This window comes from Culex quinquefasciatus, chromosome 1, assembly GCF_015732765.1.
Source record: "Culex quinquefasciatus strain JHB chromosome 1, VPISU_Cqui_1.0_pri_paternal, whole genome shotgun sequence".
In the NCBI taxonomy this organism is placed as follows: Eukaryota; Metazoa; Arthropoda; class Insecta; order Diptera; family Culicidae; genus Culex; species Culex quinquefasciatus.
The window spans coordinates 110,844,604-110,858,447 of NC_051861.1; the positions used below are offsets into that span (position 1 = coordinate 110,844,604).

The 13,844-nt window shown below is 34.1% G+C and overlaps 1 protein-coding gene across 1 annotated transcript; it reads right to left on the reverse strand.

Moving 5' to 3' along the window:
* Nucleotides 1-1,276: 1,276 nt before the first annotated feature.
* On the reverse strand, nt 1,277-8,917 carry LOC6053529. Its single transcript, XM_001869559.2, has 2 exons — nt 7,782-8,917; nt 1,277-1,966 (listed from the first exon to the last, which is right to left on the reverse strand). Exons 1-2 carry the CDS (start codon nt 8,904-8,906, stop codon nt 1,277-1,279), a joined length of 1,815 nt encoding a protein of 604 aa, XP_001869594.2. The 5' UTR covers nt 8,907-8,917.
* Nucleotides 8,918-13,844: the final 4,927 nt, after the last annotated feature.

Here is a 13,844-nt window from a genome sequence, read left to right on the forward strand (position 1 = left end):
TGGTGAATTTCGGGGACTTTCCCGATTTCCCGATTTTGAGTGGCCACCCTGCCAATTACGACAGAATGGTACACCTAAGTAAAATGCACCAAAACCTTACAAAAACCGGAAAATTTATGAAGCCAGTGTAGTAGGTTTATGCTTTAGAATGTTCCCTTCAATGTTTTATACTTGGATGATAAAAAAGACGACTTAAAACTATGTTCGAAGCACTTTTTTCCACTAACTTTCCAGGGTGCGAGGCAGAACGATAACCTTTCTAACATAGTGTCCATGAAGTTTGATCACTTTTATAAAAATAGTTAAAATAGTCACTTAACAAAACAAAGATTTTTAAAAATAGTGTAAATATGTCGAAATAAGATATTGTTTTTACAAATAAGCATCAAACATCAAAACAATTAAAAAATCAAGTATTGTTGCATTAAACGTGATTTTGAAGCTACCAGAAGTGAAATAATCCATTTAATTTAAATTTCATAACATTTGATTGTTTTTATAGGGCAACAAAAGGGTGGCCAATTCTGCCCCAAGGGGATTTTTTTAACACTTCCACCCCCAAGCCCCTAAATGATTTGAAGGTTCCGTTGTTGTTTCTTTACCTTGATAATAACTCCTGGTAATCTTCTAACTTTTCAGAAAGCTTAAAATTAGACAACATTTGCGTAGTTTGTCAATAAATTTACATTTTTGCTCAAAATTCGAAAAATACAGTAAATTAAAACATCGCTTTCGGTGTGGTGATGTAATTTGACATCTTTTATAAAACCCCTGCCTTTTAGTTTGTCTAAATCCATTCTAAAGCCTAATTCCAAGGGTGACCCATTCTGCCCCTAATAATGATATTTACACCAAATACCTAATAAGGGCCAATAAGCAGCTCCAAGGGAAAGGGGTCAAGACAGCTTTACAAACAGCACAACAAAGGAGAGGGAGAGATTTCTTGGGGCTTTTCTTCACCCTTTCTGGCTTGCTTACTCTGCTGCTGTTGCCCATTTGATGTTTTCTTGACCGATTCCTTCCGAAGTGCGTATACCGCTTAAAGACAAAGCTCAATCTGCCCTATGTTTGGATTTTTTTTGCTCACCGGAAGAAAACAAGTTTTAATTTTTTGTTTTATTTTATGGTTATTTATTTATTGTTCAGAGTATTTCAATTATTTTGAAAAGAAAATTCTAATTTCAATCTCATTTCATCAAGTATGACGATCTTCTTCATTTTTTCGCGTCCTTTGCGCCTCAAACTTAACTGTAATAGAAACAAATAGAAAGGATAATCAACCCAACATCTGCTCCAGCGCTTCCTTCGAAATGTTGACACAGTCAACCACCTCCACCACCTCCAACTCCTCATAGTAATTCCACAGATATTCCATAAACTGATCCGTCAGCCCGGCGCAACCAACAACGCGAATCTCCTGCAGCTCCCTCACGTACTGACAAATCGCCAGCGTCACTTCATCGTCCACCCCCGCCATGTCCTTCAGGAAGAGCCGCGTCAACCGGGGACACAGCGTAAACAGCATAATCAGCGAATCCTTCGACAGGTCACACCCGGCGAGGCGCAACGTGGCCAGCTGGCCCAGATAGTCCGGGAAGTACTCGCTGCCGGCGTTCCGCACCTTAATCCCAACCAGCGACAGATGCGCGAGCTTCTTGAGCTGCGTTACGAGCGGGACAAACAGGTCGGACCAGCTGTCGACGGTGCAGTCGGTGAGGGCGACCGAGCGCAGGTTCGGGAAGTGCGTGAACCAGTGGCGCTGTTCGACGCCGCGAAGGCTCAGCGATTCCAGGTTCGGGTGTTTGAGGTTGCCGAAGCCGACGGCGGGGAAGGCGCTGCGGAGGGAGAGCGTGCGCAGCTCGGGCATCGACTTGAGGAAGGACAGATCGTCGGGGGAGTCGCTCGAGGAGAGGGTGACGTCCAGGTACTTGAGCTTGCACAGGTTGGCGCCGATGGTGGTGAGGACCTGAATTGGAGATTTTTGTTAAGTACATGGTGTCGATTCAAATCCCAATAGAAAATTCCCTGACTTTCCGTGACCACTCCTGACGAACAATTTTTTTTTCAATATTCAATATTTGAAAAATATGATTGGTATCGTTTTTATACAATGAATATTTATTTAAATTTATAACTATGTATTTATTTTGTCAATCTATTTTGGAGCATAAATAAATTTTCCATCCGCGATTAAAAATGTTGTCATCTCCCAAAAAATATTAGCAATTAAATGAGTTTTTTTTTCAAAAATGGTAATTTCAGATGAACAAATACATAACTTTTTATCCAACTACAATTTGTTAACCTACCACAAATAAAAACAGTAATATTTTTTTAATGATAAAAAAAATTCAAGCCGTGACAAACTTTTCAAATATTGTCCTGAAAAAAAAAAATAAACAGCACTTCTAAAAATATTAGAAATTCTAAAGTTCTGAAACTTAAAAATTCTTCCAGTCTCAAATTTTAAAATCTTTTAGTTATAAAATTCTTGCTGATTGATTTTTAAGTTATTAACTTTCTAAATTCAAAAATCCATCAATTCTAAAAACTTTAAATTCTAAAATTGCTAATTTCATTAATTCAGCAATTCAAAAATCCCTAAATTTTTTTCTCGAATATTGAAATTTTGTTTCCTTTACCTGCCAAATTCATTGTTAGAATATCCAATAACATCTACATGAATTATAGTGTAAACCATAGTTGAAAGGAACTCCAAAACTCTATTAGGTTATAAGAAACACGAAATTGTAAATTGATTATTTACTAATAAACACTAATTGAATTGAATATTGAAATTCTTTTTTATTTTTTTTTGAAAATAAAAAATTTAAAAAATTCTAAAAAAACCCTTAAATTCTAAAATTTGAAAATTTCTTGAAATTCTAAAATTGTAAAATTGTAGAGTTGTAAAATTGGAAATTTGCAAAATTATAAATTGTAAAATTTAAAAATAACAAAATTGTCAAATTTAAAAATTTTAAAGTTCATCAATTCTGAAATTCTTAAACTTCAAAATTCGGAAATTGTTCATTTCTAAAAGCCTAAATACTAAAAAAAGTTTAAATTCTTTCTAATTTTTTTTTAATTATTTTTTTTTTTTGCGGATCGAGGTGGGATAGCCAGGATCAAGTCAGTCCAAGTCCGGTTGTGTAAAGGAACGGTAATGGTCGTGTCAATCACATGCGGATCGCTCGCACTCCATGGGAGCGGGGATTGAGGACATGATTGGGTAGGTTAAAATGAGATTGTGTTTGTGAGAGTATGTAATCGTGTAATGATGTAAATAAGCTAAATCGAAACTTCGTGCTCAATCGCCGCCCCCAATGTTCATTAAAAACCCCGTTCGCACGAGCTTCCCAAAATCAGCGCTATAGGTTTCAACTGTCGAGACTGTTAAACCCCACAGAACAGACTCCAAGGAACCCTAGCGAACGGAGTACACTATCCACGCACAAATGGACCTTTACTAACCGATCATTAAACCATCCCAACAAACGCAAAATTATCAAAATGAATTTATATGTTGAGGTTTACAATCAATCAACGAAAGTAATTAATTCCCAGAAGCAAAGAAAACAAAAGAAAACAATGTTTAACAGCTCGTCTTGTCACGTCCGTCATAAGTCTTGTTTGCTGAAAGTTTAAATGGTTAGTGTTGTAGTTAATCGTATTCAACATGACCATAATAGGCAGGCCTGTAATACGATTACCTTACTGATTTACTTAGCTTTTAAGAGGACGACCCCGCAACCGCCGTCAGATGTCCTAGAACACCTTCGCCAGTAGATGTCGGAATTGGTCAGTAACGAGTTTGACCTGGTCATCCTTTGACCAGCTCCGCTGATGAGGCTGGGTACCTGCAAATATTAAGCAAAGGTGGCGGCAGTATCTTTTTTCTCCTAATTTCTAAGGAACGAAGAACTCATTAGGAAGAAATAAACCCTACAAAATTTGATTTAATCTTCTCTAAATAATAATAAAAATAAAACTGAAGCTCTTGGTCAAAATAAGTGTGCCTAAACCTAAATGCACTTCTAAAATTCTAAATGGTCTAGCTTAATTCCGCTTAACACCTATCATTTCTAAATTGTCTGTTGAACAAGCAAAAGGCTTAGGTAACAACAGAAAGTTTTTTTTAAACCTATTATATAAAGTTATGTGGAGATAACAAACAGATAAATATTGTAATGTTGAAAATAATTATCCTAAATACTCTAAACATTGATTTCAAAATTGTATGGCAAACAGTAATTTAGACCCTACAATGCCTAGAAGAGGCCTCGGTTTCTGTTGTTGTGAGTAGACGCTGGTTTCAGAGTTCATTTTTCAATTTAAAAGGGGTGGGAGACGACTAATTTGCTTCATGAACTCCTAATCGACCCTGAGATCACCTCTTGTGTTTGTCCACTGATCGCTCCTAGCTAGGTGTTACCTAGACACAGTGTTAGAGGCCCGCTTCGCATGGCAAAAATGTTGGCTGGGGGGAGGGTGATATTATCCAATGAATTTTATTTTTAAGCCAACATTGCTAACGGCGTTGAGATCTCTACTCATGCCCAGGGTTTTTTAATTCAAAATTTGAAAGCTTTTTTTTCTAAATTCTGAAATTCCAAAATTGAAAAAAATTCTAAAATTCTAAAATTCTAAGATTCTAAAATTCTAAAATTCAAAAATTCTAAAATTCTAAAATTCTAAAATTCTAAGATTCTAAAATTCTAAAATTCTAAAATTCCAAAATTCTAAAATTCTAAAATTCTAAAATTCTAAAATTTTAAGATTCTAAAATTCTAAAATTCCAAAATTCTAAAATTCTAAAATTCTAAAATTCTAAAATTCTAAAATTCTAAAATTCTAAAATTCTAAAATTCTAAAATTCTAAAATTCTAAAATTCTAAAATTCTAAAATTCTAAAATTCTAAAATTCTAAAATTCTAAAATTCTAAAATTCTAAAATTCTAAAATTGTAAAATTGTAAAACTTAAAATTGTAAAATTGTAAAATTGTAAAATTGTAAAATTGTAAAATTGTAAAATTGTAAAATTGTAAAATTGTAAAATTGTAAAATTGTAAAATTATAAAATTGTAAAATTGTAAAATTGTAAAATTGTAAAATTGTAAAATTGTAAAATTGTAAAATTGTAAAATTGTAAAATTGTAAAATTGTAAAATTGTAAAATTCTAAAGTTCTAAAGTTCTAAAATTCTAAAATTCTAAAATTCTAAAATTCTAAAATTCTAAAATTCTAAAATTCTAAAATTCTAAAATTCTAAAATTCTAAAATTCTAAAATTCTAAAATTCTAAAATTCTAAAATTCTAAAATTTAAAAAATTCAAAAATTCTAAAATTTTAAAATTCTAAAATTCTAAAATTCTAAAATTCTAAAATTCAAAAATTAAAAAATTCTAAAATTCTAAAATTCTAAAATTCTAAAATTCCAAAATTCTAAAATTTTAGAAATTCTGTAAAATTGTAAAATTCTTAAATTTCTAAAGCTCTAAATTTCTAAAATATTTAAATTCTAAAATGAAGATAAAATTAAAAAATTTCCTAAATTCTAAAATAAGTAACTTCCTAATTACCCTTTCCGTTGCATAGAATTATAAAATTCTAAAACTTTTAAATTATAAAATTCTCAACTTCTAAAATTATATAATTTCAAATCCCTAATATTAATATTAATTGTAAAATTATAAACTTCTGAAATTCTTAAATTAAAAAAAAACAATAATTCTAAGAAAAATTAAATTCTTAAATTCTAAAGCTCTAAAATTCTGAAATATAAAAACAAAATTCTTAAGTTTTATGTTTTAAAATACAAAAATTCTTAAATTTGAAAATTTCTTAAATTTTCAAAAATTCAAAAAAAAAAATTTAGAAATTCAAAAATTTCAAAAAACTTTTTAATTCAAAAATTCACAAATTCGAAAATTCTTAAAAATTAAAATTAATGTTTTTTTTTAAGATCCTAAACTCTTAAATTCTTTAATTCTTAAATTCTTGAGTGCCGCCAGAAAATCAGATATTTTTGGACTCATTTTTTGGGTTAAAGTTTTGAGATTATTTTCCTTGATTTTAGAATATTTATTTTTCGATTTTTCAAAATTTAAAAGATATAGAAAAAAAAGAAAACAATCAAAAACTCAAAAATTCAAAAATTTCAAAATTAAAAAATCGAAAAAAAAATCTAAAGTTCTAAAATTCTCAAGTACTTAAATTTTAGTGTTCTAAAAATTTGTTTTTTTTTTAATTTCAAGATTCTCAATTCTAAAATTTTGATGTTTTAAAATTCCAAAAATTAAAAATCAAAAAGATCTGAATTATGAAATTCTTAAATTGTTAAATTCGAGAATTTTAAAATTCTAGAATTTCAATTCTTAAATTCTTCAGTTCTCACTAAATTCTAAAATTCTAAAACAAATATAGAAATTCGAAAATTCAAAAATACTAAAATTCTAAAACAAATATAGAAATTCCAAAATTTAAAAATTCCAGCATTTCGAAATCCAAAATTCGAACTAGGACCTATCAACAAGAAAACTCTAGAATTGCAAAATAAAAAAAAATTAAATTGTTATGTACTCAATTCTAAAATTCTTCAGTTCTAAAATTCCAAAAATAAAAAAATAAAAAAATCTGTATTCAAAAATTCTAAAATTCGAGAATTCTAAAATTTCTAAAATTCAAAAATCCCTAAAATTCAAAAAGTCTTGATTGTAAAATTCCAAATATCAAAAATTCAAAAATTTTAGGATTAAGATTTTAAGAAATTCTAAAATATTCTAAATTTTAAAATTGTTAAATCTTTTAATTGATAAATTATCGAATTATTAAGTTAAAAAAATACTAAAATTCTAGAATTTTTAGATTTTAACATTCTAAAATTGGGAAATTGTAAAATTGGAAATTTGACAAATTATAAATTGTAAAATTTAAAAATAACAAAATTGTAAAAATTAAAAAATTTAAAATTCGCCAATTCTGAAATTCTTAAACTTCAAAATTCTAAAATTCTTAAACTTCAAAACTGTTTAGTTCTTAATTGATAAATTATCGAATTATTAAGTTAGAAACTTGTTCCTTGATTTTTAATGATTTGTACCAATTTATTAGAATTATTGACCGGCAGCAAATATTTGAATATTTAATGTTCTAATTATTTCAAATTTAAACTATATTGTGGGATTAAATCCCAAAACATTTTTTTTCTATAGGGACCATCCATAAACCACGTGGACACTTTTCTGGAAATCTCGAACCCCCATCGTGGACAATTGTCCATACAAAAAACACTTTTTGTATGGAGCGTGGACAATCGCCATACCCCCTAAAATGTCCACGTGGTTTATGGATGGTCCCATATCTTTGGACTCTAGATTGTTTAAATATAGAATTGTTTAGCTTCAATTATTTTATGCTTCATTTTGTGTGTTTAGGTTTCTTTTGTAAAGTTTTTATGTTTTGAATTTTGTTATTTAACTTTTTATTTTTTTTTTGTATATTTGTATCTTTATTTTTTTTTAATTTTTGATTTTTCTTCTGATTTCCCAATTTTAACTAAATTTCTGATTTTTTCTGTTTTAACCCTTTCGGGCCTGATTTTATCCGAAAAAGCTTTGATATTTGGGTCATATATGACCCATCAGGCCTGAAAGGCTTAAAATATGAAGGTTTTCATTTTAATGAACTGACTTTTCCAGGTCAAATAAAATTTCCCGACAATTCCTAGTTTTCCCTGGCTATTCCAAAAATCGATGATAGTAAATCCAACGTGGCTCACCTTATCCGCCACCCGGCTCGTCGGCGTCATCAAACCTTCAACGGTCGGAAAGGTCTCGCACAGCCGGGCGAGGCGCATTTCGTCGAGTGCCCCCGAAACGACCTTCACCCGTCGCAGCTGCATCCCGATGGCCTCGCTGATCCGGTCCCACAGCTCACCCGGTTCGCCGGCCAGCTCCAGCTCCTCGAGCGTGTTCTGGGCGGCCCAGATGAAGCGGATCGCGGCCACCACGAACTCGTCGTTCCGGTTTTCACCGGGCAGTTTGAGCGTCTTCAGCAGGGGACAGATTTGCTTGAAAATGTCCAGGATCTCGACGTGGCGGATGTTGGCCAGGGTCAGATGTTCCAGGTACTGCAGGGTGAAGGTGACCTCCGGGAGGGTGCGGAAGAAGAGGCTTTCGCCGCAGGTCAGCGAGAGCCGTTTGAGGGCCGGAGTGGCCTTGAGCATTTCCAGCAGCATGTCGATTGAGACCTTGCAGTCGATTAGGGTGAGCGTGTGCAGGTTCTGGCCAATCGATGGCCACCAGGTGGCGGCTCCGACGATGGTCAGCTCCCGGAAGGCGGCCCGGGTGTGTCGCAGCTTGGTCGAACTCGTCAGCGTTTGGATCGGAGCGCAGTTGTTGGTCAGTACGGTCCCGCGGGGGAAGGTCAGCACCATCTTGTCCACCAGGGTCGGGCTGTGGCCGATGATCTGGTTCCAGCGGCGACAAACCAGCCGGGCGTTGGCAAGCTGCGTTGCCGTAAGCTTCTGGAAGATGTTGGTCCAAACCTTGGGCGGAAACTTTGCCGGGCCAGCAGCAGCAGCATCCCTGACGACCGAATCGTACGCCGGAGGAGCATTATTCGACTGCTCGTTGCTCGTTCCGGCAAATCCGGCATCGAGCTTCGCCTCCAGCCGTTCCAACCGATCCAGCAGATCCTCCAGCCGGAGCTCGCCGGAAGCGGACGGACCCTGTTCTACCGACCGGCAGATAACGCAGTAGCCAGTATCGTTGAAGTGAGCCACTTTGCGCATGCAGCGCTTGTGGTAACCTCTTCCGCAACCGTCAGCGCAGAATACCTTTAACCCACCACGTCTTCCGCGACGCTCATCCTTGTCACCGCAAACGGTGCACTTAGAGGCCATTTTGGAGAGCTTTAGTTTTTATCACTCTCGAAAAAAAGAAAAACGCGAAAAAGATCGCAACAATCCGGAACAGATACGTAAACACGAGTGCGCTGTCAAACTTGGAATAAACAAACGGATTGCGTCGTCATGGAAACAAGTAAAGAGCAGGAAAAGAGAGGAAGAGACGAGAGAGAGAGAAAAAAAAGACGCGAGAGCAAGCGCAAGAGCAAGTTTGAGAGAGAGCGTACTCGTCTTTGTACGCGAGAGAAGAGATAAAGCGCGCAATATAATATCATGCGGAATCTCGTGCGTAACGCCTGCAGAAACACGTGGTCGTGTTGCACACAGAAAAAAAAAAACTATTTTTGCACGAATCTCGGGCCACAAAACACAGTTGTTTCGGGCTTAGTCTTTGTTTTCAAATCCAGAGTTTTTTTTTGAAAAGGTCCTATAACCTATTGTCTTTCATATGTTTATAGGACCTAATCAAAAAAATGTCGAGAAATTGTCAATACATTTTTATACACTGAAAATAGGACGTTTAGTTGTTGAGTTGAGTTTTTTTGGTGAAACTTATCTAAAATAAATTTTATCGTTTTTTCATATCCAGCCGTTCGAATGGTGAACGCCCGAAATGTCAAAATCACGCAGTGATACCAACATTACGAAAAAAGTGTGCCATGGCATGACAGCCGCATTTTTTTTCTAATGTTGGTGCTACTGCGCGATTTTGACATTTCGGACGTTCAACATTCGAACGCCATCTTCGCTTAAAAACCTGGATTTTAATGGCTGTACGGGCTGTACCAAGGGCTGTACTTTGGCTGTACTTCAGGAATAAATGTGATGTTTTCTAAGTCTCACCCAAACAACCCACCATTTTCTAATGTCGATATCTCATCAACTAATGGTCCGATTTATAAAAAAACGGACCATTAGTAGCTGAGATATCGACATTAGAAAATGGTGGGCTGTTTGGGTGAGACTTAGAAAACATCAATTTTCCTGTTTTTAAACCTTTGCATGGCAATATCTCAGCAACTAGGGTCGTATCAACAAATTTTCAAAAATATTTATTTCAAAGGTGGGCGAACATGGGAACTAATTATAAAAAATGAATAACTGCGACTATTTTGATAAAAGTTACCTAAAAATTACTATAACTTGGAAACGGTGCACTTAATCAAAATTTCACTGAAGTACTTTTTGATTGCCAATTTGATTTTACAATGCGACCAATATTTGGATTTTTTGAAAAAAAATTGTTTTGATTCAAAAAATCATAACTCGGTCAAAGATTTTTTGCCCATTCTGGAAATTTCTGCAAAGTTGGCATTTGATGTCCCCTAAAACATATAAGAAAATAAAAAAATTAAAAATCAAGTTTTTGTGAAAAAAAGTGAAATTAAAAATCACCAAAATTTGCTTTCCGTGTATATTTTTTTGCAGTGTAGTCCATATCCATACCTACAACTTTGCCTTAGTGTCTTGGGCAAAATAAAAAAAAATCCTTCAAAAGATACAGATATTTGAATTTTCATGTATCATTTTTGTATGGACAGCTGCCAAATTTGTATGGAAAATAATATGGATAAACTAATGATGCAAAATGGCTTCTTTGGGCATACCGAAGGCACAAAAAAAGTTTCAGCTGGATTAAAAAGTACAAAAATTAAAATAAAAGATAAAAGACAGATTCCGTAGAGAACTGCTCTATTATAGACACATTTTTTGTTAAGAAATTTGTCTTTTTGACCTGTCATGAGTCATGACCAAGCTTGACCATCTCTTAGTATTTTTTTTCCAAAAAAATAAGAGGATTGGGTTCTAAAATTAAGGGGTTACATACATGTAAATCGACAAAAATGTGAGAAGTTGGATTGGGCACATACATAAACTTTTCTTAAATTATGTTTGAAGTGCATTAAAATACATATTTTCAACCATTATCATAATAAATTTGAAGATATTTGGTTGTATCATTGCCGAGATATAGCCATTTTAAATTAGCAGTTTTAAAAATCGGGTGCCACGATATCTCCACACTGCTTTGACCAAATCGGCTCAAAATTTTGGTGAAGCCTCGTTAAACCAGTCCTGTGTGCATGACGAAGCCCGATTTTCAAAAAGTTTGTTTGAAAAAAAGATAAAAATATTTTTATGTTTTTCATATGAAAAATCGCCAGTTTTAGATTTTTGTATTTTTTAAAAAAGCAAAATTTCAAAATCGGGCTTCGTCATGCACACGGAATATGTCTTGGAAGTCTTCACCCCAAATTTCAGCCAATTTGGTCCATCCCATCTCGAGATATCGTGGCACCCGTAAATCAACTCGGTGTTCAGAGAAAAACTCTCACAAAGTTCGACAGTTCGCTTTGCGCATGGCAAAATTTTGAACGTAAATCGTCTTTTACTCAGTTTAATCATGAAATATCTTCATTAAACTTTCAGGAGTGATTGAAAATCATCTTTTTAGTGGATTTATAAAATTTTCTGAAATATGAAGTTTTTGATTTTCTACAGGTATGTAACCCCTTAAGCATTATTTTTTGATATTATTGTTCACAACGATAAAGCTTATTTTTTAGAGTGCAATGACCTTTCGTACAACCGCAAAGGATATAAAATTGATTTTTAACGGTGCACATCAACCAGAGCTTTTGCACCCAAATTTTTGTTACAGACATTTTAGTATCTTCAAAACTACGAGTACTATCGAAATATTTTTATATTCATCCCCTAAAGTACTGTCCACAAAGTAATTTACAACAAAGTTTGACTAACTTTATAATCCCGTTGTTGCAGGATTGGGTCCGTAAGTTTGACAATTTTGGAATAAGAAGACAACAACTTCCTTCGTTGCTGTGCACCCTTAATTATTTTTTTTTTAAATTAACGTCACGGCCCTTCTTGACAGAAAAGGTTCTACTTGACAGCTCGTTCCAAGGAGACCATAGTTGATTCATCGAAAAAATGTTGTCTTGGTCAATACGAAGAATTTTATGTTAAGTCTGGAAAATCGATTCCCACTGTCGGTTTTTAAAAATTATGACGTTTAAACCACTTGAAAAAAAAAAAACAGTTTTAGTAAATGATTTTTGTATTTTTTTAAAGAGTGGCGTCCTGCATTTTTCGTGAGTATTTTTGTCACATCTGAGACTACTTCCTCAAAAATTTTGAACGAAAAAAATCGTGACATCACCTTTAAGGTTAACTTTTAAACCTAAAAGTTGAAAAATCTCATTGAAGTGGCGTGTATTTTTCTTTCAGTGTATTTTTCGTAAGTTTGTCTTTGGCCACTTTTTGATACGATGCAAAGGCTTCGAGATACAGTAATTTTTAAATTACAAAATACTACAAACATTCAAATAACTTGCACCGTTCTCAAATGTATTTTTTGAGGGCAATTGGCTCCATAAACACACTTAAGGTCAAAGCGGAAAGACTCCCAGAAAGTTTTAGTCAAATAAAAAAAAATACAAAAAATGAAATGTCATCAAATCTGGAGATTTTGTGGAGAATTGCTAAGTTACGGTTTTTTCACAGATTTTTCTTTCTTTTTTTAAAATTCAATTATTTTGATTAAACTTTCTTATAATAATAACATTCTTTTACATATCAAGTGGTCAGTCTTAATGCTCATTTAAAAAAAAAGTAAAAAAAACATTATCCAGATGTTTCAGCATGGAGGGCGTTACGAATAGTAACGGCGTTACGCACGCTTTATCTGTCAAAATCACTCGGTGCTACCAACATTAAAAACAAAGTGTGTTTTATAATGTTGGCACCACTATGCGAGTTTGACATTTCTGGCGTTCGTAACGTCGTCCATGCTTAATAATCTGGATACATTTGTGCTTTACAATCAGAATGTCCATTAGGGTGACAAAAAGAAGAAAATTTTGGAAAACTCAGGCACGGATACTTATGGTACGTTCGTTTGATGGCTAGTTCGGCACTGAGTGCCGCACTCAGAGCTGTCAAAGTGTTTCTTTGAAGAAACTCGCGCTAGTTCCGCACGAGTTTCGCCGCCATCTTGGAACTGAAACTCTAGTGCCGCACTCGATATTTTTTCAGTTTCATGCGAGTTCCATGCACACTGAAAAAGAATGTTCGTTTGAACCAAAACTGGCACCGACGAGTGCGGCACTCAGTGCCACACTGGCTGTTCAAACGAACGTACCATTATTGTTGCCTAAGGAGTGTCCGACAGGGACACTTCTGCGTGCGGTTAAGGTTGAACAAAGCACGTTTACAAAACCTTCAAATTTATAACTTATTCAAACTCTTTATAATCATTTTCGTGTGCGACCCTTGCTGAAAAAAGATGAATGAACGGACGTATATGTCGGGATGAAACCATTTTTTTCTTCAAAATATTAAAAGGGTAACTCAGTGATGAGGCCACGCGTGGTCCACCCCGGTTAGGGGGATCATAAAAGTGAATGAATTGGTCTCTCCTTTACCTGTGTGTGTATGTCCAGGGGCGGAAGAAGGATGGCCCTCAGTGGCAGTGCAATTTCATTACGCGATTCATCTCGCTCGACGTTCGTTTTAGTCTATTTTGGGCCCCAGAGGAACCGGAACCTCGACGGAGCACCAGGTTGGAGTAATAACGTTTTTCATGGCTCTTAAAGTTCTTAATCAGATGGCGCAATTTGGGTTCATTTGAGCGTGATGTGAAGGTGCTTCTTTTAGTGGAGTTTTGCTGTTTGAGAGACAAAATCTTGAAAATAAACGTGTTATTTAATTATTTAATTTAATTATAAAATTTAATTTTGAGTAATTTTATTAGTAACATATAATTTTATGTAAAATTACAAAAAGATGTTACTTTTACCAGTTTTTTGTTTTAATTTGCTCTTTCGAAAATTCGATTCGAAAAAAAAAATGGTTGAATCATAGTTTGGAATGCAACAAAAATTACTTTATTTTTTTATTTTGATAGATCAAATA